Genomic DNA, 27,833 nt, shown 5'->3' on the forward strand with positions numbered 1-27,833 from the left:
ACTAATACTACTACATTATGTAGTGTAATTCATTAATGAATAGTTGTAAATATGTAATACAATATAATGCTTATTCTTAAATATTCCCCTTTGCTATAAATTACTATAGTATTATAAATGGTAATACCTACCTTTATTGGAGTTTTTCTACTTTGTATATACTCTCTCTCTCTCTCTCTCTCTCTCTCTCTCTCTCTCTCTCTCTCTCTCTCTCTCTCTCTCTCTCTCTCTCTCTCTCTCTCTCTCTATATATATATATATATATATATACAGTGTTTATGATAATTACAGGTTATAATGAGAATGTTTTTTTTAATTGTCCTTAAATAAATCTGTTACATCTGTTATATATTCTGTGATTGTTGACGGCATGTCATTACACCCATATTTTTACATTTTATTTAGACAATTTACCCACTTTTCTTGAAGTAAAAACTGTCTGCATGATAATACACATACAGTAGATCTACAAAGATATACAAAGTAGGCCAAAAAAAAACAAAAAAAAAAAAAACAGTTTGATATTTCAAATATTTCAGACATTTCTTTTGGCTTTGTGGCATTGCAATATTTGACTTCACAATAATCTTAACCCGAGAAGCTTTTTTGATTCACGATGGGATATTGCCTGTCGCACGGAAATCATTTGAAAACCCATTCAATCTCATTGTATCCCCAAGTACTGAGAGCTTCCCTGCTGAAACGTGGAAATAAGATCTCAGCTGGACGGTCCCTTTTTCCCGCCATTTCCCTGCAAATCATGGGGTGATATGAAGTACACGGGTGACTCTCTCTGCTTCTCTGTGGGCCTCTAAATATACGCATTACATGATTATAAAAGCAATTTGCCCTCCCCAAAAGCTCTTAACGACACTTTTAATGTCCAAGCTCTTGCTCACTGCCATTAAATTTGTTGTAACGTTTTCCAAATTGCTCTATTTTGGAGGAATTTTGGTAAGAGAGAGTGCAACATTGAGTTGCTCTTGAACAAAAATAAAAGACTTTTTTCCTGGCATAAACAACTTAGCAGCGGGAACGAGTCCTCCTTCATATCACTGACATTTTCTGTCAGGCCAGAGGCAATAAGAGCGAGGTTTGCATTCAGAGCGTACCGCAAAGCACCTTTTAGTGTCACGACTGGAACCGAAATGGGGTTCACCACAGGTAACGGAGAAATGAACTGGCATGTCAGAGGAATGGGCTCTCTCCGCCACACTCTTAATATCAGAGCAAAGCAGGACAATGGCAGAGCAACATCTGATTAGTGCGGCTGAGCTCCAACATTCGGTTTCTATGGGAACAGGATATTATGTGCTGGCCCTGAGCAAACAGGAAGTTTATGTCTGTGAGCTGTGTTTACAATGGCCTGTCCGACTCCACTGCTCAGGGTGGCATCTTCAGGGATATTGGGCATGGAAGATGGCAGAAACATAATCAGTATTGTGAAGTATATGTTCTACTGAGTAACACTTTACTTAAATGGGGTTCATAAGAAACTTGAAACCTTTATAATCATGTGAATGAGATTGTATGCATGCTTATGACAATTGTTAAAATGTGTCCTTAGCTCAGTTGTGTCATTTTAAATGCAAAGATGATATTGTTTGTTATGACTACTTGACATTATTGAGATAGCATAACTTGTCCTATATTGGCCATAAACATGATTGTAATGAGGCATTATAATTGTGCCATAAATATTTTTCTTATCTTGTTTTCAGGGGAACAAACTGTATTTGTCATTAAAATGTGTCATTAAAAGTGTCATCAAATATTTTTTAACTCTCATTAACGTTTAATTACATTTTAACGACTTAATTTTAGCTTGTAATACTGTAGCTATGTAAAAAAAAAAATGAGTATAATGAATATATATATATATATAGTAATGTATAATGTACAGTATCTACATTTAATGTACGTATAATATACACAGTTGAAGTCAAAATTATTACCCCCCTTTGATTTTATTTTATTTTTTAAATATTCCCCCTTATTTTGTTTTATTCAAGTGGCTTCAAGTAAAGTGTTACCTCGGTTTGTGTTATGATTCATTTTATTTTTATATTCCTTTTAAGGGTTAGCATAGGGTTAAAATAGTCTCATTCTGACAGCGTAGCCATATATATATTACTGGAGAACACAAATTATGTAGCCAGAGCTTCGTATGGCTTCATTTCATCCTTAAAATGAATGCTACAGGGCGACAGGTGTACGTAATCAGAATGAGCCTGGGTTGGTTAGTTTAACCCAAGACATTCCAGTTCTGTTCAGCTGGTCAACTAATCGCAACAGAGAGCGCCACCTGACCAAATAAAATAGAGAAACCCGATCCTTGTATGAACCATTTCAGACACAGAGAAAAGAGGTGATGCTTCACTGTGTAATGTGAGAGACGTATTGATCTGTCTGGGTTAACTGTCTCAGTGACGCTGCAGTCAGAATTAAGCAGCATGTTGTGGTTTGGCACTCACGTGTGAACGAATTTCCCCCCTTGGGCTGCTGACCTTTACAGTGTGAGTTCATTCCATGCAATGCCTGTAGTGAGGTGATGTCACTATACAGACTGACAGCGCGAGGGTAATAATGTCACTCTCGGTCTCCTAAAGACCACAGTGATTGTCGTGATAGTCCTGAATAATACTTTTAATGGAGGTCATAATATACTCATACAGTTCATTATGCAATGAAAGAACACATTTTTGTGGCAAATTTCAATGTCAACCAGACATGTTCGTTTATGTGGGTTTCTTCCGGGTGCTCAGGTTTCCCCCACAGTCCAAGGACATGCGGTATTGGTGAATTGGGCGAGCTTAATTGTCTGTAGTGTATGTGTGTGTGAATGAGAGTGTATGGGTGTTTCCCAGTGTGGGATTGCAATTGGAAAGGCATCTGCTGTGATACATTTGCTAGATTAGTTGGCGGTTCATTACGCTGGGGCAACCCCAGATTGATGAAGGGACTAAACCGAAATGAAAATGAATAAATGACATAAACAAAATGAATAAGAATAAAATGAATGTAATGATATCAACTCTGTTGTGTTTTAAATTATTCGTATTAATTTAAAGCACATTAGATTTAATCAATTGTAAGATGAAGCTGCTTCAATTTGATTGTAATGGATTAAGATTGTTTTTAACGAATCTGACTTATATTTAAAAATTAAATAAAATTTAAAGGTTACAAACAGTCAGTGGTGGAAAGAGAACTGAAATATGATGCTCAAGTAAAAGCACCATTACTTGCCTAAAAATGTAGTGCAAGTAGAGTAAAAGTGTCTTTTGTAAATATTTCTCAAAGTATAAGTAAAAAGACCTTTTAATAGTGCTCAAGAACTTTCAGTAGTGAGTATTATGCTGTAAAAAGCTGATGCATTTACATGTAGTTTGGGGATGTGTGTAGACGTAACATTCTGTAGTGCATTTAGTTTTTGCTCAGCAGGCACACAACATCAAAAGACGTTAATATTAGTGTAGATTTAGGTTGTGATGTCAGGTGACCAAAATTTGATGTCTAGCCAGTGTCTAAGGACAAAATTGTTTTGATGTCCAATAACGACATCAAATAAGGTTGATCAAAATTCAGAGTCGAGTCAACATCTTAAACCAACATCATACTGATGTCAAATACTGACGTTTATTCATCAGATATGGTAACTTAACTCCAACATCTGATCATAGTGGTAAAGTCAACACAACATCAAGCTGTAACATCAGTAGACGATGATATTTGGTTGATTTTAGGTTGGACGTTGGACATTGATGTCAGCCTGACTTTGGGTTCTGTTGTCAACCCGATTTTCATTTTCAAACAAAATGCAATGTCCGCACGATTTGTGGTACAATGTCAATCTGACGACATGTTGACATCTTATGCCATTGTGGTGTTTAAGTCCTTTTCGGTCATCATACAGTAAACATATGTCTCTGGGTCAATGCCTGTAAAGATTTTGGAAATCTTTTTTTGGACACTTTTAATGCTTCCAAACAGTTTGCTGCATGCATAAAGCGTCCATGTCTTGAAGTAGTTTATTAGGATGTGATTTACCTTCTATGTGTGATTTGATTGGACAGAATTAATAGAACAAATTTTTCTAACCAAGAAATAATAAAGTAGTGACTGCAAGTTGAAGGAGAGAAGTGGAGTAAAAATACCAATACTGCACTAAAGATGTGCTCAAGGATAGATAAAAGTACACATTTTTAAAGCTTCTTAGTAAATTACAATTCCTGAGAAAAACTACTTAATATCAGTAGTTTGAGTTTTGTAATTTGTTACTTTACACCACTGCAAACAGTTAATGATAAACTTCACCATGGTTCATTTTTAGTGTATATGTGTCATCATTCATTTTCTTTTCGGCTTCGTTCCTTTATTAATCAGGGGTTGCCACACGAAAATGAACCGCCAGCATATCCAGCAAATGTTTTATAAAGTGGATGCCTTTCCAGCTGCAACCCAACTCTGGAAAACACCCAGTGTATATTTGTATATAATATATATAATCATTTTCAGTGAGGATACATTCAAGTGAAGAAAAGTAACTAGAGATATTTATAATGCCACAAAAAAAGTCTTGTTTCTAATAAATATTTAGAATTTTGCTAAAAAAAAAATCTTCAGAAAAATGTATTACAAATTATTAAGTATCAAAAACTGGTTTCAATATGTATTTCTTTTATAATAACAACAGTTTAGTGGCAGAGACATCTAAAGATCTTATTTCACCACATTTGTATGCGACATGAATAAAATCATAAAAAAATGCTAAATGAATAAATGTAAATGTAATACATACATATATATATATATATATATATATATATATATATATATATATATATATATATATATATATATATATATATATATATATATATACATATATTTATAACTATTTATTCATTCTCTCTCTTTTTTTTTTTGTGTGTGTGTACATGCATGCTTTTATGCATGTGTGTGTTTTGTGGCCAGACAGTGGTTTTTCTCTCCAAAGTCTAAGAGGCAGAATCTAAAATACTGTAGATGTTATTTAAATGATTGTCTGGATATGAATATGTAAACCTCTCTATTCAACAGAGAATCACAAAGAGTGCTTAAAGCTTTCCGTGTCCAATCTGTATTCATATTTTTTCATTACTGGGAAAAAAAAAAAGAAAGAAAAGCTTGAGAAGATGAACTAGTTAATTCTAGGGGACATCTATGATTTACTGTGCAATGAATTAGCAATTATAATCATCCTTTTGGTCTCTTATGTTGTGCCAATTGCAGGCTATTAGTCAACAGAGGCCTCGCTAGCCCTTAATTAGTATTCTCATCTTCTGTCTGTTAAGTGTCGGTGAATCATTGTGGTTAGATGCTTTACTCGCTGACATTTCCATGCCTTATGATGCTCAGATGCAAGCCGGTGATTATCCAATTCCCAGCCCGTGTTTGAGAAGCGCTGGTGTGAAAAGCGAGGGCCTCCATTATCCAAGACTGTCCTCTTCTGAGACACTCGATTATGATGTCATCTCACAACTAATCAATCTTCAAAGGTGTCTGGAGGGATGTGCGTTTGCGCATTCCAACTCTGGCAAGAAGCGTTTAGCTCGTTTCCAAAATTTAGAAAACAGCTCATACTTGGAGAGCTGTTCTCAAAAAAGAAGACAGGTAGAAATGTGATGATGACTTCTGAGAGAGCTCATTTTGGACATGTTCACACCTCGCCTGTTCTGTATCAGACTGAACTGGAGCATTCCCATTTTGGTAGAGAAAAAAAATGTTGTATTTTTTGGCATTGGGGGTGCTTTGGACACTTTAGTTTAGCACTTTAGCACTTACGCTGCCCTTCCTTAAATATATAAAGCATAAAAGTATCTCTTCATTTCCTCCCATCTAAACCGATACATACTCTAAAGTCATTTATTAATGTTATGCATTCCTTTATTTTGGCTCATTTATGTCTATGTGTCATTAATTAATAAATAGATTGATAGATGATGTTAACAAATCATTTAATGGACAAATGATAGTTAGTTTATTAATTCATTCATTCATTCATTTATTCATTCATGCATTCATTCATTTATTCATTATTTATTTATTTATTTATTTTAATTCATCCTTCCGTTCATTCATTAATCTGATCATTCAACCATTTTTTTTATTTTTTTGGAAAATTTATTTATTTATTTATTCATTTATTCATTCATTCAAGCATTCATTCATTTATGCATTATTTATTTATTTATTTAAATTCATCCTTCCGTTCATTCATTAATCCGATCATTCATTCATTCAATCAATCGTTTATTCATTTTAAGGCAATTTCTGGTTATGACTACACTTTAAAAATATCCATGAGTTTGATACATGAGTGTTTATTTGTTTATTTATTTATTTATTTATTTTTCCTTGTTTATTTATGCTTTGAATTGCATTATTGGACCTTGATTTTTCTTCCAACAACGTTTAACCTTAAAACGTTTGAAAAGGAGACTTTTATTAACATTTTTAATAGTTTAAAGTAATACATTTTCTCGGCTGGTGTTGTATATTATGCTACAAAAGCCTTCCTATGGTACTTAAACTACCAATGCTTTTTCTGTTATTTAACAGACATATTTCTCTATATATTATTTCTTATACATTTATAATATTTAAAACTACTAAAATGTCAATAAAAGTCACTTTGTTAAACTGAATTGAATTTTCAGCATTGAAAGTTGACTGAGCAGAGATCAACATTCTATAATGCAATTCACAAACATAAACTGAAAACACTTCACAAAATATGGAAACTGTAATTTAACAAATATAATTTTTTTTACAGTTTACAGAGTAAATTTGAAGTTTTGGATCTCTGATTTTGACACAATTGTTTCTAGGCTTACTGTAGTTATTTGCAGCTATTTAATATGCCATCATAAAATAACTTTTCTTAATACATTTATGTTTTTCTCCACTGTATTACCCAAAAAAAATTAACATTATAAATATTTTGGTGTTGTTGTTGGTTTTGCAGATACAGTTATTGCCTCTATTATTTTTTTTACTGATGATTTCAGATTTCTAGCTTTTGTGCAGGCTGTATTACATTTTAGCAGTTTTTTTTTACAGTGTCAGTCTGTGTTGGAGTCAGATGTCTTTGTACTAAAGTCACATGATCACTTTCTAATTTCAAGTCAGTTGTCTGTGTAAGCAGCAAGCAAAGCTGTGTACTGGCTTTTTTGAAAATGTAGAAAACATTTAATTGCGTCTTTCCACAAAAGTGAATAATTTACGATTTTTCTCTCTTTTTTTTTTTGGTTGCTTTCGCTAGAGCAAGCATTCTGTAACTCTCTCTTTTAGTCACACATTGGTAGTATTCATTTTAATGAGAGATTTCTTCTCTATTTCTCCACAGGTCAGCTTGCCCAACGACTCCAACTGTGTGGAGGAAATTCTGCGGGTGAGTTTGACTCTCTCTTCTTGTTTTTATTTATTTATTTTTTTTATTTTTTTTTTTCTCCTAGCACACTAATTACATCTGGTCGCCTGCACAGCAGCATTTTACACACAATGCCACTTCACTGTCATGAGAATAAGGCTGTGCTTTTAAAGAGAAGCCCATTATGACTGATGGGCCCATTGTTATAGAATGTACCTTTTAGAATTCACTCTTACATGGTGAGGGCAGTGAAAAGAAGACTGTCACTTGTAGTATTGTTTTAAACGGAATGCTTGCAATGTTTTATTTTTAGATGCTCATTAGAGCCTTGGCTCTCGGAATCATAGTGTTTAATTTGATTTTAGCTGGATTGAATTTATTTATATATTTGTGTTTTTTTTTCTAAGGAGATATTTAAAAATTAGTCAGTGATATTTTTATGGTGTCTAAATCTCTCATTCCTAAAAGTTGTTTAAAGGGTCACAAAACACCAAAATAAATTTTTTGAGATGTTGACAGTCATATTTTTCACGTTGCTAAAAACACTATTAGGACACTTATTTCACTAAAAAGTGAAATTTGTTGTTTCTGCATTGTTTCAAGCAAACGCGGTTTGAAAATAAATTTTGGAGCTACGTCACGCCTATGAGAGTATTGTGTAAATTCCAGCGTGGAGACTTGATGTCTTTACTGGCCGGTACAACGTGACGTCTTTGAGTTTTCAGCATTAATTCATGAGAAAGACTTGGTTTGACCCAATCTGCGTATTCTATTGTAAATAAGATGTAACTTCATTAATTTGCTCGATAGCTTCAAAGTTTTTACCTGTTACAGTGTTCAGATGGCGGAGAGACACCACGTTGTGTTGCCAAAACAAGTGGATAAAAAAGAATTGTTTGGAGACATGGTTCATCAGTGTTGTGTTTATAAATGTGCTGCAACAAAAGTTTTGTTTCCATTTTCTCACATTGAGAGCTCCGGTTGCATGTGGACCCACAATTTTGGATTACAGTGGTCTGCTATCATGTGACAAAAATAAGTTTGTAAGGAACATTTTTTACCCAAGAGCTTTTTCCATCTGGAAATGGTGAAATCCAGATTTTACACTCATCCAATTTTTTTTATAAATATGAGGTTCCAGTTTGCGTTGATTGTTCTGCCTCTACAGAATGACTAAATAGCTGCATCCCAAATCGCATACTGTACTTATGCATACTTATACTTAAATATAAGTATAAGTTAAACTTATACTTACACTTATACTTATAGTGTAAGTTAGTGCGTTATAAATAGTTATAAATAGTGCATTCACACTGTGAGCCTACAAATAATAAGTGCACTTTAATTACCCAGATGATGCACTCATTCAGCCGGTAAAATGAAGTTTGTAATGATGGACACTTCACACACTCAACGATCGCAATTTTGCTAACGTAGCGGATGGAGCTATCAGGCGTATGAGTTGGATATCTTTATTTATTTTTGATGGTGAAAGCAAAATTCTCCTACGAGAGTGATTATAGCACCTTCCGATGAATGAGGTTATACTCATGGCAGGTATTTGATAGTTTGGTCGTTTATTTCACTGATTTGGCAACCGTCATCAGGGAAACGGTTTGAAAAAAAACCTTCTGCTTAGTAAAAAAACATTAATGCTCCATTTGGGACTACACTACATACATATTCTATGCGGTTCAGTGTGTAAGTGCATGAGTACATAATGCATAGTGTATAGTGTGCCATTTGAGAAGCAGCTCATGTTTTTTTTTTTTTTTTTTTTTTTACTTTTGTTGAACAAAAAACAAGATATTTTAAAGAATGTCCAGAAAAGCAGCTATTGACATCCATAGTTTTGAAACACAAAATACTTTAGATGCTAATGGTTGTTTCTTTTCCCCCAGCATTCTTCAGCATATCTTCTTTTGTGTTCAAAATCGAATGTTTTATTACTCCAGTGAGTCCCACTTAAGCACATTTTGCACAATAGCGCCCTCTGTGTTTAGTATGAATGAAATAATGAAAAAGTATTACGTTTTAGCACCCGTTTTGTACATTTGATAGCCAAACTGCTATGGTACATGCATGAGCCAATAAAAACATAGCAACAGTCCCATTTATTTGTGTGGAGTAAATCAACAACACTTTTTAGCACCACTCACAGGACATTTCAATTGGAAAATGCTCCAAAACACACAAGAAGCGACATAATATGCAAGAATACCATGTATTTCTATAAGCCTGGATTGTATGTGTGTGATGTTAAGACATGCCACCACAGATATCCGTCTAAGTGAGGTGCAGTCGACTGACTCTGTTAGCACATCCTGTATTCTGTCAGAGCACATGTTGCCAGGGCAACCCAGAGTACATGTGTCTGCTGAAGTGCATGGTGGGTTTGCTCAGAGGAGCCACTGTAGTCGCTCACACTTGAGCTGCTCTCATGTCGACTCAGACGTGACTCATGAATGAGGACGTGTTTCGCTTCATCTCCAAGGACTCAATACGCATTCCGTATTCATGACGTGGGGAAATCCATTTAAGAGTCTCACTGATGTCATAATGAATAAGTGCTGGCTAATAGAGAGGAACAAAAAACATCAATTAATATTGCGAAAGAGCTTCATCAGTAATGATCTCTTTTGAATATTAGTCATTTTTCATGATGAGAACTTGTGTAACTTCTGTAATGTATTTTAACTTGTATATAATTGATTACAAAGATGGTTCCACTGCATACAGTACAGGTACAGGTATAAAGCTGTTTGCAAGGGGAAACAAGCATCTAGAAAAGTCATTGTCTTCTTTCTGACTTGGTAATTTACTGCAAAACCTGAAAAGTGCACTTACAGTTGAAGTCAGAATAGTTTTAACACTTTTCTTAACATAATAGTTTGAATAATTAATTTCTAATAACTGATTTATATTATTTTTGCATGATGAAAGTACATAACATTTTAATAAAAAAAGTTTTCAAGATACTAGTATTCAGCTTTAAGTGCAATTTAAAGGCTTAACTAGGTTAATTAGGTTAACTAAGTAATTTAGAGTAAACTGGCAAGTCATTGTAAAACAGTGGTGTTTTTTGTAGCCAAAAATAAAAGTTTTCAGTGGAGTGCATACATCACTGTTTCCATATCCACGAAAATAAAGGAGTAAAATAAAGAGTAAGAGGCAGAATGAAGGAGGCTCTATCTTTATCTTTATTCGTTTTCTCGCGTTGTTAAGGATTTAGTTTTTCAATTCAGTTTTTCCACTTACTAAAGTCTGCCATGTAAATAGCAAATGTGCCATGGCACGAGACAATTGACTCTTATGCTATGTTCACACCAGACACGGAACGCAGGGATAAATTGTGCTATTTGCACGTAAATATCCATGTGAATATTTGAGTTTACTTGCAGCTTGATCTGCCGGTTGACTCTTGCTTCATTGCTAAATGGCGAACATGGATTTTATTAAGAAATATCAGCATTATACATGAATGTGCTTTATGAAGGCTGAAAAACAATGTCGCTACGTTTAGGGCTGTGTCTGACTCCACTAGATCCTTTCAGAGGTGCATCCAGCTCTGTGAACTCATAAACTCCTCCAGGAACTTAACCTGGACGATAGAGGCTTCTGACTGAGCCGAGCCCAGTTTGATGAACTGTTGTCGGTGTGTGCAGGAGGATTTTCCCCCAGGACACCAACAACAGGCGCTAGGTCACAATCATGCCCCTACAAGAGCAAGCTCCTGATTGGTTAATGCGGTGCGAATGTCTGCTGAAATTTAGATATTCGAACTCGCAAAATGCTCAATCCGTGCCACGCCATTTGCACCGCGCCATTCGCAGATTTCGTGCTGCGCCATTCGCGCGTAACGCACTGCAGGATGTCTATTTGTGTGTTTGCTATGACTCAACATGTAAATCCCTCGCGCTTGACGCTCCTTCTATGTCTTGTGTGAACACAGCATTAAAGGGAATGGGAGAGGAGACTCTGAGTGGTTTAATGCACGTTATGTTCAAAACACACCCACAACTCATTAAGGGAATAAGCACAACACTGTTAGACCATGTGCCAGAGCGTAGAGCGTATTTTTCCATCCTTAAAATAGCAAAAGTGGATTCGGACAATTTCTTAATGCGTTTGCACCATGCTTTTTAGACTTTGCGCCTAGATTGTTAAAATAAAGCCCAAAATGTCTAATTCCTAGGAATTTGTACAATCTCATTTGTACAATTTAGTTAGGTGCCACGCATCCTTTTTAAAATCGTACATTTTTGTTCTACTAAACTTGTATGAATACATACGAGTTAGCCACCAAACTGACAAAACATAAAATAGTTACTTTTCCTCCTGAAATCGGGCTAAAAATTTACTGCCGTTTTTAGACTGAAATTAACATTAAATTCAGTAAAACTGCAGTATTCCTTGTTATGCACATGATGATACTGGGCTTAATATCAGTTAATAAGAATTACCAGATGAACGTATGGATGGATGGATGGATGGATGGCCCTTTTCTCAGCCTCTTTTGTTTATGTTGAGATATTTTACTTTACAGATGATAAAAAGGACTTATTATGTGCTTATGTGCATTAAAAGTAATATTACTGAACATACACACAGGAGCCTGATAAAAATGCTCACTTTAGAAGAAAATTTTTAGACGACATTTAGAGGTTTTTGCACCTGAACGCTTCATTAACTCGTCCTTCAATGGCTTTCAATCATCTGTTAAACACAAAAGAAGATATTTTGAAGAAATCTTGAAACCGGTAACCAGTGACTTTCATAGTATTTGCTTTTACTACATAGGAGTCTGCTTTTTTCCTCAAAACATCTTCATTTGTGTTAGAAAGAAACTCATAATGGTTTGGTACCATTTAAGGGTGAGTAAAATGTGAGTACATTTTCCTTTTAGGGTAAACTATCCAAGTAATTTTTTACTCAAATACATGTACTGTAGTAAATCCCAGCCTGATCTCATGAAAAAACATAAGTATTTTACGTTTTGTCAGTTTAATGGTAGTCAAATGTATGATTTAAAAAAAAAATGCATGACACCCAACCACACCCCTAAACCCAACCGTCATTAAGCGATGAGCAAATCATACTAAATTGTACAAATTAGAATTCCTACAAATTAGGAAATAAATAAAGTTATGAATTACTGTGAGATTGTGTTGTAAATCCAGTACATGCAGAGAATTTTAGTCTCTTAATTTTGTCCCATAGATGTGTATAAACAAAACTTCCAAGAATCAAGACATTATTTAGCAAAAATGTTACCTCTTTCACATATCAATGCACTCTTTTCATGTGCCTGAGCTGCCTATAGTACTTAACATGTATTAAATGGATTTAGAAAGCAGAGATACATGTGCGCAACCTTGATAACTACATAACCAGCAAAAAAGTGAATAAAAGGGGAAGGTTTTCAGATTTATTAGCTGCTTTATATAGACGTTTCCTTGAAATTACGTTTTATGCTAGAAAGTTTCTTTTATTCACTAGAGAAAGCAGATGAGAGAAATCTGAATATTGTTTCTAAATAGCTCTTATGAAAGCAGCTAGCGTGGGTCAGGACATTCAGTTTTGTCAATTAATGAGGTTGAGTAGTGTATCTTTTCAGATTTGTGTTTTAGCTGTAATATTTTTTTGGCAGAAGCGCTTTAAAGCTGATGAATTGCGAGAGGAAGGCGGGATGGTAGCATGCTGAGACTGTCAGCTCGGTAAACTCTCTGAGAGAAGTTACATCTCAAAATTCATCTCCTTTCAAGCTTCACCCATGCAGCCATCAAAGAGGCACCTTTTTAACAAACCCGATGCATTCAACAATAAATTTTAGAAACAGTTTTTTATGAGATCACCTGCCGTGAGCAATGTTTCTGTTATTATGCACAACAACAAAAAACAAGATATACTTTTGTGCAATAAAAGGAAATAAGTTTTTGGCTTTTTGCTGAATGTGTCAGGCAGAGTAGATTATTTATGCACACGTGTGGGTTTTTATTTATTAATGTTTTTATTTGGTCATTGGATCTTTTCTGTTTTTGGAACAGTACTGTTTTCCTGAGACCTCTGCAAGAGTCAATTATGAAATTTGTAATTTTGCATTGACTGTTTAAGTCAGAACTAATACCTTCCCCGTTTATTTTTTCCCCTGATTTCTGTTTAACAGAGAGAAGTTTTTTCAACACATTTCTAAACATAATAGTTTTCATAACTCATTTCTAATAATTGATTTATTTTATCTTTGCCATGATGAAAGTAAATAACATTTCACTAGAAAGTTTTCAAGACACTTCTACACAGCTTAAAGTGACTAACTAGGCTTTAAAGGCTTAACTAGGTTAATTAGGGTAACTTGGCAGGTTAGGGTAATTAGGCAAGTTGTTGTATTATTATGGTTTGTTCTATGGAATAAAATATATAGCTTAAAAGGGCTAAACATTTTGACCTTAAAATGTTTTTTAAAAATGTGAAAATAGCTTTTAGTCTAGCCGAAATAAACCAAATAAGACTTTGTCCAGAAAAAATATTATCAAACATACTGTGGAAATGTCCTTGTTCTGCTAAACATCATTTGTGAAACATTTAAAAAAGAAGAAAAAAAATCAAAGGGGGCTAATAATTCTGACTTCGACTTTATATCCCTTTGTGTAACAAAACAGCAGCCAGTTTTTCTGTTTCTTATAAGCCATGCAAAGTAAATTTGATCTTGTGAAAGTCAGTAAACATTTGGTTTCGAGTGGACGCCGTATGTGTGTAATACACTGCAATGTTTATTGCAGAGGTTTTTATTATTTTAAATGAATAAACCTCTGTTGTTATCAATATTTTCAAAAAAGAACATCAGACATTTTTGGTTGGAAAAGTTATAAATAACCTCTCCTCAATAAGCTGCATAATTACACATATCATTCATATGATTGGTCAAATAATATAAAATAATAGTAATTCATATAATAAAGAAATGTATTTATTTATTTATTAATGCATTATTAATTAATTTATTAATTTATTTATTCTGAAATATTATGTCTGTGAAATATTTAACTTTTTTGTGTTGTTTACTGTTTTACTTTTATTTTGTTATTTATATTTGCCTTCCTCGTTTTTTTTTTTTTTTTTTTTTTTTGAGTTTTACTACATCAAAACTTCTCAGAACTATGCAGAACATGCAGTAGCGCAATCCCTCGTTCTCTTGAAAGCCAGCAAATGCTTCATCAAAGGCCCATCAGCCCATTTATCTCCTGTTCTCAAAGAGGACCAAGAAGCAATTCGATTCTCCATGGAGGAAAAAAAAGACTAAGCCATCAGCACGTATTCCAGACAGCAGAAAATCCTGATCCAGGCTCATGCACACATTCCCATTACATAACCTCAGGGTCATAAAACATCCTGAACTGAGCCAGGTTGAACAGATTTGCAGCTTTAGTTGAATGCAGCTGGATGTTAAAGCGGCTAAGAATATATTAATTTGCTGAATCATTGAGAAGAAATGATGACGATAATAGGCTGGGTTAAAGTTCTTTGGTTTAATTAGTTTATATTTCTTACATACAAACAATATTTAAACTTCATACTGTGAGTTAATGCAGTGTGTGTTGATCTGGCAAATCTTGAGCAGATCATGAATAGTTGTGCAGCGTGACATATGACTGTGAGGCATGTGGAAATCAGATGAGAGCATGCAGACACACTTTAAACACTTAACACGCTGTGTCATGTGGACTGAGATCTTCCTGTCTGTCAAGCTTCTGTGTGTAACAGAGAAGGGAAGAAGCATTTTGCATTAGATGACAAATGATGCCGCTTGTGGAGCTGTATACAAATGAGAGACGGAAAGCCTCACAAATAGATTAAGACTCCACTCATCCTCTTTATTATGAATTTGAAAAGCTCCCCTTTGATAGACAATACAGAGTACCCATTGAAAAAACTAATATTTTTGAAGAAATCTTTCTTACTGTCTGCTATTACTTTATTGAACAAATGACCAGTATTAGGTGTAATGCAAGTAATGCAAGTTGTACGTAATAATATTACTTTTCTAAGTAATGAGTAAAGTAGTGCATTATTTTTCAAAATTAAGTAATAATAAAGTTATTTAAAAAAGTAATGCAAGTTACTTTTTTAGTTTAATTAATTTACTTTTAAAAAATAAATTGCTGAATTAAATGATTGTAATCACATTGAATCTTGCACACAATGAGAGAATGCCGCAACAGACAGAAAGGAAAATAGCAAAGCTTTAGGTTTCTGTGAACACATGGAAGAAAAGGAAAAGAGGATTCTCTGAATGGACAGTGATTTCACTTTTTAATAAGACAAAAAGTACAAAAGTAGCAAACGCATTGCTTTAAATTGTCATTATTTTGTACACGGCATGTATAGCTAAAGGTAAATGAAGGTTATAGTGTGTTGTTAATTGCAGAGCTCCGTTAAAAAGATTAGTTAGGATTAGGAAGTTAGGATTGAATTGCCTCTTGTTACAATTGTGTTTGACATCAAGCAGGAAAAGTCCATGGGCCAATGACATCACTACATTAAAATGGTCTATAGTAGTTTACATGTTGTGACATTAACTGTTGTATTATTTCAATGTATTTATGTATCTAATTAGAGCTTTATTTCTGGTTCTACAGCCAAAATGATGGGTTGGTAATGCAGGCAGGACATTTTTGTGTTTTGGTCAGTGTAATTGTGTTTGTATTTGTGACCAATGAAAAATTTCCACATGTGTGGACAATAAAAGCAATAGACAATAACATAAAAATAAATAAACAAACATACAAACAAACAAACAAATAAATAAATAAATAAACAAGGAGGTTTTGGACCTTCATTTACACTGGCTTTGTTTCTATTAGCATATTTTTATGCACATTTTGGGACAAGCCATAAAAATAGCACAGCTGGATGAAAATGCCAAGGCATGCATTAAACATGCTTACTGTACAAATGTGTGCTTCATTTTATGTTGGTGGCTAATGATTATGAATTTGTACATTTCTTTTGTGTTTTTGTGCTATATGCACATACAATTATGTTTAGTAAGTTTATACATTAAACACACCCACATAACCAGATAAACAAACATATACATTAGGTATTACTTGAGTATCTAGACACATATTGTGCTACTATTGGGGCCACGTGCTATTGCAAGTTAAGAAAGAGGGATGCACAGAACTCATATTTGGTATGTTATACAAATTTTGCAATGTGATTATATTTTTAGCAGCCATTAAGGTTGTCCAAGTGAAATGTTTCCCATCTGAACACAGATATGTGTAGGATGTAGAGCTGAGTTGTCCGAGAAGCGTAAGAGTAAACAGTCTCTGATCTGGCCTGCTCCTGTTTGGATAACCTTGTTTGGCTCCAGGAGCAACGCTCCGTTGCTTTTAATAAATTTCATTTGCAACTCAAAGCTTCCACCGCCATGCCTCACCCCCACTGAAGCTCGGAGAAATGAATGAATTTTGTGTGCATTTTTCTGGAATGTAATAACAGGTTTTCTCGGTAAAGAGTGTGCCGTTTTTGCCCTGGAGATCTCACGGTGTTCCTGCATGTGCTGTCATTAGGAAAGATGCTGTTTTTTTTTCAGACAGAATGCTTAATAAATAAACCCTCTTTTAAGGAGATTATCTGTAATTTGCTTATCATCATAATCTTCAGGATCACTTCTTACAATTGAACAAGATGTTTATTTGTGTTGATCACTTTTCCCATTGGATATACGTTGATAATTGGTAAAATGGTGACTTGCATTTGTAATTCGATCAATTCCTCTGTTAGATATGGTGGTTGAGAGAGCTTAACGCACTGCAATTTAAGAAAGTAAATGCATTTACACAAAACACCCGCAAAGAAACGATCTTCATCAATTGACAGCACACGTGTTGCAAATTGGTCAAAACACAACCTCCTGTAGTTAGATTCAGGACTAAAATCCCAATGTTGTAATAGCAGCCTAAATGTTTAAGCACATGGATTTGCAATGCTCTGTTTTTGATGTTATAATACAATGATTTTTATCTGGAGAGTCTTTGAAGGAATTGTTATTACATGAGAATTCATTTAAAAAATGTTGATTTTTTTATCATAAAAAAGGTAAATATAAAAAATGTTGCATGTGTTATTTATTTTTGTTGATGTCTATCAACAAAGCCATGATGTCTTTTATTATTATAACTAATGTAGTGTTTGTGTTGTTCTCATCTAGGAGATGACCCACTCCTGGCCTCCACCTCTCACTGCCATCCACACTCCAGGCAAAGCTGAACAGACCAAGTTTCCCATTCCATCAAAGGTGGGACATCTGTCTGTCTGTCTGTCTGTCTGTCTGTCTGTCTGTCTGTCTGTCTGTCTGTCTGTCTGTCCGTCTGTCTGTTTGTCTGTCTGTCTGTCTGTCTGTCTGTCTAATCAGATGTTCAGAAACTAAATATTTTTTTATTTAAAAGCCTCTACATAGACAGAAACTCCAGTGAAGGAAACTTATGTCTTATTGTTATGTCGCTAAGCTAACAATGGTTAGCTAACAAATATAGGGTGTTTTCACACCTGCCTTATTTAGTTCAGTTGAATCACATTAGGCCCCGTTTACACTAGTGCGTTTTAGTTTTAAAACGGCGTTTTAGAATGAAAACGATCCGCGTCCACACTCGCGTTTCACCCAGCGTTTCTGAACTGCTCTCCGTCCACACCAAAACGCTGAAAACGAACATCACGTGACCACACACACACTCTCAGGCAAGCGCTGTAGCCAATCTACCCAGATGAGAGCTGTGCTAGTCGGACTGCTCAGCAAGCATCTCCCGCTGGATCTAACCTCACTATATTTATTAAACGGAATATTTCTTTCATCTTGTTGTCTTTATTTAACGACATATTCATTGGACATTGGAATCTATTACTTGTTCTCAGGTAACGTGTTTTGGCTAAGCGCAAAGATAAGTTAATGATTAATGTAAGCACGTACATTCTGTATATTGACTGATCGCTTGCCTTTATTTCCTATAATGTATAAACTTATTGTATGTTATACTTTTATAATGGCCATTATCGATTAAAACTGATATTCAGCAAAGAGAGGGTGTGTGTTGTATTTTTAACTGAAATTGAAAGGAGGCAGTTGTTATCGGCTCCGTTTTGTTATAAATATGCACACAGTGAAGATGACGCTCATATTTGCAGCACGACGCCTCAACATTTTTGCTGTCTGTTTAGTTGTTAATATTAAAATGAAAATAGGCAGTTCCTTATATCATGTTTACATTTTATTGTTGAGAAAGTAAAACAACGTAGCCAGGGTGATGTGAATGAAGTTATAAAGTACACTGTTCCCTTTGAAGATTTACCCGTGTCCTCGGTATAGTCTGTTTTCCATATCAAACTGAGAAGAAGAGACTGCAGCCATGATTAAACTTGCGAAGTTTTAACTTACACGGAGAAGATGCAGGACTGAACTGTGCGTGTTAGGCTACTTAATATTCAGGAAAAGCCCCAATCAGAGAGGCGAATGTCTGCAGCCCCGCCTCCGTTTTCAAATGTCTCCGTTTTCCATCATCCACACTGAGACGGAGCAGCTGCGTTTCAGAATGAAAACGGCCTCTCCAGCGTTTTCGAAACGCTCCGTTTTCGGCGCTCGAGAACTCCGGCGTAGTGTGGACGGATGGCGTAACCGTAGCAAAACTTATGCGTTTTCAAACTAAAACGCATTAGTGTAAACGGGGCCTTAGATTTCGTTTTCCCTCTTGGTGCAGTTTGTTTGGCCAGGTGTGAATGTAGCAGTTGCACTCTAGTGCACACTAAAAGTGGACCAAAAAAGTGTACTGAGACCTCCTTGAAGAGGTGCTCTACGCTTTCAAACGAACCCTGGAGCGGTTTGTTTGTGTTGAGAACAGGATTTGAACTTAAACAGACCCAACCGGCAATATTTGCGGAAGATGTCCATGTCATAGTTTAGCTAAATTAATTCACGTCTCCTCCTGAAGTGACTTGCGATGCGACTTTGACGTTTGCAATGCATTGAAACATGGTTTCATTGCTTTCCAGCCAAAACTCTGCTTCATTCTCAAAATGTATGGTTTGTTTAAAGTGAGGATACAATCAGCCAGTGTTGTCCCTCCATAATAAAAAGCAACATTTTGTGTCTGCTGGTTTGTTTACTTGCAGGAGTTCCATTGGCATTTCCCCGCCCATTAATTCTGACCAATCGAAAAGCAGTTTATGAAATACGTTCAATAACATCTGGCCAATGATGTGGATTTTGTCACATGGCTGCATTTTGGTTCTTTTCAACTGGTTCAGTTAAAAGCAATCAGTGTGGTGTGAAAAGGACCCAAAAACAGCTGAAAAAAATGCTACAAAGTATCATTTGTTGCCTTTGGTCCAAACCACATGAATCGAACCAGATATGAAAGCACCCATAAAATCAGCTCATACAAATTTCTTGTAAAACAGATATATATTAATTAGGTATAAATAGCAAGAAATAATTGTATCAATATTATTATTATTATTATTATTATTATTATTATTATTTGCATGCAGCTTTAACATTTCTTGTTTTTGTTGTTTTTTTTTTTTACTCTTTCAGTGCATTATTGGGGTATTATCACTAGTCAGGTCACATGTTTTCAGATGAAATGCAGTCATTCTAATAGGCATTTACATGATTAGGAGTTTTTTCATAAGGGTGAAAATGTTTTCGCTTGTGTTAAATCTGGCCACATAAATGTTCACTCAACAACGGAAATGTTGCTTGGATTGAAATTGCTTTCAGATTACTGTAAATTGTTTTTTGTTTTTATTACAAGAAATCACCACTTTGGAATTTTAAGGTTATATTTTGCAAATCAAGACTTTTCAGGAAAGCGAGCATAAAATGTAAATAACTCAGTTTTGAGAAAAATGTGAAATAAAACATTATAAATTCTGCATGTACCGTAAAAAGTATTATACCTGCAATTACAATTAGACCTTCAACACATTTAGATCAGATAAAATGTATTGTCCAGGGTTTAAGCCGTTTAGCTTTATCAGAAATTCTTCTCCAATGTTATTTTCCAAGGCCACATGTACACACTACAAAATTACAGTAGTGATAATACACTTAACAATGTGGTAACCATGACGACATTCTGGAGTCTCGCATGTACGGCATCCACTATTTTAGACCAAACAATATAAACAATTATAGCGACTAAAGACATATTTTGCTGGCTGATTTTAAGTAAACTACCACCAACAAAGGCATTGTGTTTTGTTTGTTGTATTTTGAAGAGAGCAATCTTGAAATTAGTGATAAGCAATGTTTATTAAGGCTCATTGTGTTGCATAATATTGGAAAAAAAAACTACACTGATACAAAATTATATGAAGAATTAGTCATGACAGCATATGTTTTTAGTTCATTGTAACTTGTTAAACTAAGTTTATAATGTTCTAACACAAGTTACACAATGTGTTTTAAGTAAGTTTAACATAATATAAGTTCAATGGAACCATAAGGTTAAATTGATTCGAAAATTTAAGGCAACCAGGATTGTTTTTATAGTGTACTGACATTGTAATATGTAGTTTTTATACTCTGATGTAAAAAATAGATATTTTCACTAAATTATTTAAATAATTCTGTTTGGGAAGAATTCATTGTTTTACATTGATCGGGAGTGCATTTGCATAAATATTATAAACAAATTACAAGCATAAATTTATACAATAGAACAAAGATACTAATGAAATAAAGGGTGCTTTATGGTTTTATGGACTGTCTAATAGTATAGAGGTACAGAAAATAAGTTAATTATGAGCTTGTTCTTACTTTCTTATGTAGTAAAATCTGGCAACAAAGAGTTCCTTATAATTTCTTGCACTGTCCATACTGGATAGAGAGAGACACAGAGAGAGAAATGACTCTGATACATGTTTAAAGGGGCAGTTCACCCAAAGATTAAAATTTACTCAACATTTACTCACCCTCAAGTAGTTCTAACCCTTTATGAGTTTCTTGTTTCTGTTGAACACTAAAGAAAATATTCTGAAGAAAGCTAAAAACCTGTAACCAAAGACATCCATATAGTGGAAAAAAGACATAGCATAGAAAAGACATATAGTACAAAAGAAAATAGGAAAGTTAATGGTTACAAGATTTCAGCTTTCTTCGAAATATTTTCTTTTGTGTTCAACAGAAAAAGCAGGTTTGTAACAAATCAAAGGTATGTGAATGATAACATAGTTTTCAGTTTTGTTACCTATCCCTTTAAGCATTTAATAGCAAGTTGTTTAATTCAGTTCTGTAGACATGGAATAGAATTATTTATAATGTTGTTATTTTTTTCTGTAGTTAACTCAAATGTTAAACTTATTAAACTATATGTGTACAGAACAGGATTAAAAACTAAAGGTGAATAAACAGCAAGATTTAGCTGCATTGTGTATGTCCTGTATAACACATACAATAGATCCTGGTTAATTTTTAAAACCTTCAAAAATTTTTACTTTTTATTCTTTTTTTTTTTTTTTAAGTCAGACTTCAGGCCATTTGTCTCTCTTCACCTGATCTCATTTGACAGATGTTTTCAGAATGCACAAAATATCATTAGCATAATGTCAACATTTATTTACAACATTGGCAAAACATGACCCATGTTACTTCTGATCATTACGTTATCTTAAAAACTTAATTCAGCCAGTTTTTCTTTGTATCTATTACAAACCAAGTGTAACATTTTACAGTAATCTTTTCTTTATTCCTTTTAGAATTAGCCCTCATGCTATTCCAAATTGATATAACAGACCTGTTAAAATCCATTGCGCATGTAAGCACTGGACTTTCCACTCAAGTTCCCTTAAAATCCCATGATGCTCTTTTCTCTTTCCTGTGGCGTCTGCTATTTGTCTTTTAATAGCACATGGTCTGGGTCTCATAAGTTGGCCTGAATGACATTGCTAATAGTCCTCTATAAATGGTGATGTAATGTTTCATCGGCAGGCTCAGACGTATCTCCACCACACTGCTCACCCGCTCAAGTGTGATTTGTGTGCCTGCTCTAATTGTATTAGTATAAAATCAATTAAAGCTATCAGCAGAACTATTTCCCATCTGTAGCTGCTCCATGAGAGTTGATGTACTAAACGTTACACTTTTATTTGTCATATATTATCATCATGTTTAATTGTTTTTGAATTCACATACCCAAAATAATAATGTGCTGCGTCTTCAGATTGCTTATTTAACACTAGATGTAGCATGGGTGTAATTTTGACTATTTTAAACTTTTTTATAGTGCTGGGCAAAGATTAATTGCATTCAAAATTGAAGTTTGTTTTGACATAATATGTGTGTGTGTGGTTTATATATATTTTATATATTTATAAGTTATGTGTGATGCAAAAAAAATACATAAAAACAAAACTATACATAACATTTTTGTCACATTTAAATTTATATACAGTTAAAGTCAGAATTATTACACCCCCCCCCCTAATTTAGTAGCCCCCCTGTTTTATTTTTTCCCCAATTTCTGTTTAACAGAGAGAAGATTTTTTTAACTCATTTGTTAACATAATAGTTTTAAAAACTCATTTCTAATAACTGATTTATTTTATCTTTGCCATGATGATAGTAAATGAAATTTTACTAGATATTTTTCAAGCCACTTCTATACAAGTTAAAGTGATATTTAAAGGCTTAACTAGTTTAATTAGGTTAACTAGGCAGAATAGGGTAATTAGGCAAGTTATTGTATTATTATGATGGTTTGTTCCGTAGCAAAAAAAAAATAATAATAATTCTTAAAGGGGCTAATAATTTGTGACCTTACAATGGTTTAAAAAAAAAAATACAAACTGCTTTTATTTCTAGTCAAAATAAAACAAATAAGACTTTCTCCAGAAGAAAAAAAATATCAGACATACTGTGAAAATTTCCTTGCTCTGTTAAACATCATTTGGGAAATATTTGAAAAAAAAAAATTCAAAAGGGGGCTAATAATGCTGACTTCAACTGAAAAATTATGCTAACAAATGGTTTTATAAATCAATTTTATAATGATTTGATCAGGATGAGTTTTTTTTCTTCTAAGGGCTTATTATGCGGCTGCTTTTGCCATCTTGTGGTGGAACATCAACCGTTTTTGCTCTGCTCAGTATGACAGGCTGATGCCAAAGCACTGTATCTACGAAATGATAAATATACAAAATAGGCACTATCCTTATAAATAAACTAGTTGCAATCTAAATAACTATATTCTTGCCAAAAAAAAATTCAAAAGTATATTATGTTGTCCAACAGTTGCAATATTTCTCAAACTGTAGTGAGTTTATCTCCTGTCACTCTATGTGGGTGGAGTGATACAGAAGGGTTAGAAGGCTGTATGAGTGCTGTTATTACAGAATATTGCATGGTAATAATATCAGCCAATCAGATTTGAGAACCAGACAGAACTGTTATATAATATAATATAATATAATATTATATAATATAATATAATATAATATAATATAATATAATATAATATAATATAATATAATATAATATAATATAATATAATATAATATAATATAATATAGGTGACGCAGTGGCGCAGTAGGTAGTGCTGTCACCTTACAGCAAGAAGGTCACTGGTTCGAGTCTCCGCTGGGTCAGTTGGCATCTCTGTGTGGAGTTTGCATGTTCTCCCGTCCTTTGTGTGGGTTTTCTTCGGGTGCTCCAGTTTCCCCCACAGTCCAAAGACATGTGGTACTGTGAATTGGGTAAGCTAAATTGTCTGTAGTGTATGTGTGTGAATGAGAGTGTATGGGTGTTTCCTAGGGATGGGTTGCAGCTGGAAGGGCATGCGCTGCGTAAAACATATGCTGGATAAGTTAGCGGCCCACTCCGCTTTGGCGACCTCAGGTTAATAAAGGGACTAAGTCGAAAAGAAAATGAATAATATAATATAATATAATATAATATAATATAATATAATATAATATAATATAATATAATATAATATAATATAATATAATATAATATAATATAATATAATATAATATAATATAAATTGTGATTAATCTTTGTCCAGCGAAAAATACAATATATATACTGTAACTGTAATTCCCTGTTTTTCTTAATGGGTTTACACTGTAAAAATGCTTGGTTCTACACTATCAATTTGTTTTAGGACAACATAATAAAAGGTTAAACAACATTAACTTATTTTGTGTAAAAAATATTAAAACAAATAAGCTGTGCTAAAACAAGTCAATAATTGTATTGTTTCAACTAATTTTAAATAAGTAGTCTGAACAAACAACAAACATTATTTTGAGTGTATATTACATTTTTAAACATTGTTATTTTATTAAAATTACAAAACACCAAGTTTTTTTTACACTACTCACTTCATCTTTCGCTATACTTCTTTTCCTGCCTTTGAATCGTAGACTGTAAAAAGAATGAATATGCATACATATGTTGCCTGACCAAAAAGTACTTTTTTTTTTTTAATCAAAAACATAACTTTACTTCAGGGACATTTTTCAAACTTTCAAAATAACACTTGCTGAAGAAAGTGAAGTACACGCCTTCAGGGACAGTGTAGTAACTATAGAGTTAAAGGAAATATTACAAAAAAGTTTTTTTTTTTTTTAAGGTAATGATTCATGAATTATGAAGGCAGACATTCATTTATTCATTCATTTTCTTTTCAGCATAGTCTCTTTAGTAATCTGGGGTCGCCACAGCGTAATGAACCTCCAACTTATTCAGCATATGTTTTTTGCAGTGGATGCCCTTCCAGCCACAAACCATCTCTGGTACTGTAAACATCCATACACACTCATTCACACCCGTACACTACGGACAATTTAGCCTACCCAATTCACCTGTACCGCATGTCTTTGGACTGTGGAGGAAACCGGAGCACCCGAAGGAAATCCTTGCGAACACAGGGAGAACATGCAAACTCCACACAGAAATGCCAACTCGAACCAGCGACCTTCTTGCTGTGAGGTGACAGCACTACCTACTGCGCCACTGTGATGGCAGATGTTAAAAGCTTAATTCTTACATTTAAAAAAAAAAACATTGCATTTAAATACAATGTGACAAAAATTCAATTGCAGCTGGAAGGGCATCCACTTTGGATTACATACATTGTGATAGTTATAATAATCTGGTAGTCTTAGAGTTAAAATGAGCTATAACAAGTTAAAAGCACAATTCTTGACAATGTATTTGCATTATTAAACTTTAATTGGTTAAAAAAATAAATTAAGACTAAGTTGGGACTTTAATTTTTTATTTTTTATTTTGGCAAAGAAGTGTTTACCGAGTAATGAACGTGTAATTCCCGGTATTTTTTATTTATTTATTTTTTATTTATTTTTTATTTTTTGCATGGGATTGCACTAAGACAGACTGCTTGAAAATTAAGCAGAAATACATTTTTAGATTTTGTGTTGTGTTGAAGTGTGTGCTATGATAAGGAATTATTCTCTAATGCAGCATGTTTTTCAAGTATTTCACTGTGTCTCTTTTTTTTTTTTTTTTTTTTTGCAGGATTCCCAGCATGTGACTTCAGGATATAATGCAAGTAAGGACATCTTTCTTCTACATGCCACATTTTAGCTCAATGTCAAACAGAACTGAGTAAAAAAGCAATAAACCTCTGATTTCCCATAACAAAAGAGTATCATATCCTGCTGTGTTTTTGGCATATGGGGTTGCTGGTGTTTGGACGTGTGCAGTCAAACCTGTCCTCTAATATTTCCATGAAATTCTTTCCACAGAACGCTGCAGTGTTCCTAGTAACAAGCCTGCGACCAAGTCAGTACCACAGAAGTCGTGAGTATTCATTTGATGAATTATTTGAGGGAGTCCCATTGGGTGGATGAGGGAGGGAGAGAGAGTCACTGTTCATAGTCTTTGCTTTGTTCCTCTGTAAAACATTTCCCAGTGAGACTAGCAAATTCCCAGTAGAGGGAAAGAGGCAGTCTTCACAAATAAACATTAAAATCAGTGGTCCTTCACTTTAACACTAGATTTTCTCTGATATGTTTAACAGCAGTGTGTGTGTGTGTGTGTGTGTGTGTGTGTGTGTGTGTGTGTGTGTGTGTGTGTGTGTGTGTGTGTGTGTGTGTGTGTGTGTGCGTGTGCGCGTGCGCGTGTATGTGTGTGTAAGAGAGAGAGATTTGGGATTTACTATAGAGAGCAAATATTAAAAACTACCTAGCACAATGCCTAGCATTTTTGTCATACATGTCATGAATTTTTGTTGTGTGGTAGGATTTTTCCTGGCAGTTTGTTCAGAGGAATATTACACATTGCATTATTCATGCTCATAGAAAAACACATCTGGTGTTCAGGCAGCAGATAAAAATGCTAAAAATGTTTGATTATCAACCATGGATCTGAATATTCTCTGATTATTATATATATACATACCATGATTATTATGATCATTTTATTTAACTTTTTTATTTGAACATTACATTTCCTACTCTGAAAATATTTTTAATGCAGCCAATTTCACAGGAAAACATAAAGTATTTGACGTTTTGTCAGATTAGGGGCTAGTTCAAACAAATTTTTATGTGTTCAGTTATATGGTTGTCTCGAGGTTTTTTTCTTCACTTTCGCCAAATGGTAAAGTTTTTTCCTCGCCGCTATTGCCACTAGTTTGCATGGTTCAGGATCTGTAGAGCTGTGCATCGATTGATTTGCTCTACAGCGTTTGGATTCTCAGTAGTGATTATTAAATCACACTGATCTGAGCCAAACTGAACTGAACTTAATCTTTAAAACTGAACTACACTATTTCAATTTACTATGATCTTTTATGTGAAGCTGCTTTGACACATTCTACATTGTAAACGCGCTATACAAATAAAGGTGAATTGAATTAAATTGCATACGAAAATGTACGATTTTAAAAAAGAGGCATGGCACCCAACCCCTTAAATCCAACTGTCATTGTGCTATGAGCAAGTCGTTCTAAATGGTACGAAATAGATTTTACAAATTAGCCACTAAATCAAAAACTTGTGAATTGTCGTGAGATTGCCTTGGTATTTTTTTTCCGGAAATACAGTTGAAGTCCCCCCCCCCTTTGATTTTCTTTTTTTTCTTTTTAAAAAATTTCCCAAATGATGTTTAACAGAGCAAGGACTTTTTTACAGTCTGTCTGATTATATAATTTTTTTTCTTCTGGAGAAAGTCTTATTTGTTTTATTTTGGCTAGAATAAAAGCAGCCATTTTAAGCTATACATTTTTTTTTTTTTGATAGTCTACAGAACAAACCATGGCTATACAATAACTTGCCTAATACCCCAACCTGCCAAGTTAACCTAATTAACCTAGATATTCCTTTAAATGTCACTTTAAGCTGTATAAAAGTGAGTTGAAAAATATTTAGTAAAATATTACTGTCATCATGG

At 34.0% G+C, this 27,833-nt stretch overlaps 1 protein-coding gene across 1 annotated transcript in view; it reads left to right on the forward strand.

The window, feature by feature from the left end:
- Positions 1 to 27,833, forward strand: part of aff2 (AF4/FMR2 family, member 2) — a 408,814-nt gene that overhangs the window by 237,718 nt on the left and 143,263 nt on the right. Inside the window, exons 4-7 of the mRNA XM_002664383.7 lie at positions 7,391 to 7,435; positions 17,631 to 17,717; positions 25,956 to 25,989; positions 26,186 to 26,240. Coding sequence (XP_002664429.3) covers positions 7,391 to 7,435; positions 17,631 to 17,717; positions 25,956 to 25,989; positions 26,186 to 26,240 — 221 coding nt within the window. The remainder of the gene's footprint in view (positions 1 to 7,390; positions 7,436 to 17,630; positions 17,718 to 25,955; positions 25,990 to 26,185; positions 26,241 to 27,833) is intronic.

This window comes from Danio rerio, chromosome 14 (assembly GCF_049306965.1).
Source record: "Danio rerio strain Tuebingen ecotype United States chromosome 14, GRCz12tu, whole genome shotgun sequence".
NCBI lineage: Eukaryota > Metazoa > Chordata > Actinopteri > Cypriniformes > Danionidae > Danio > Danio rerio.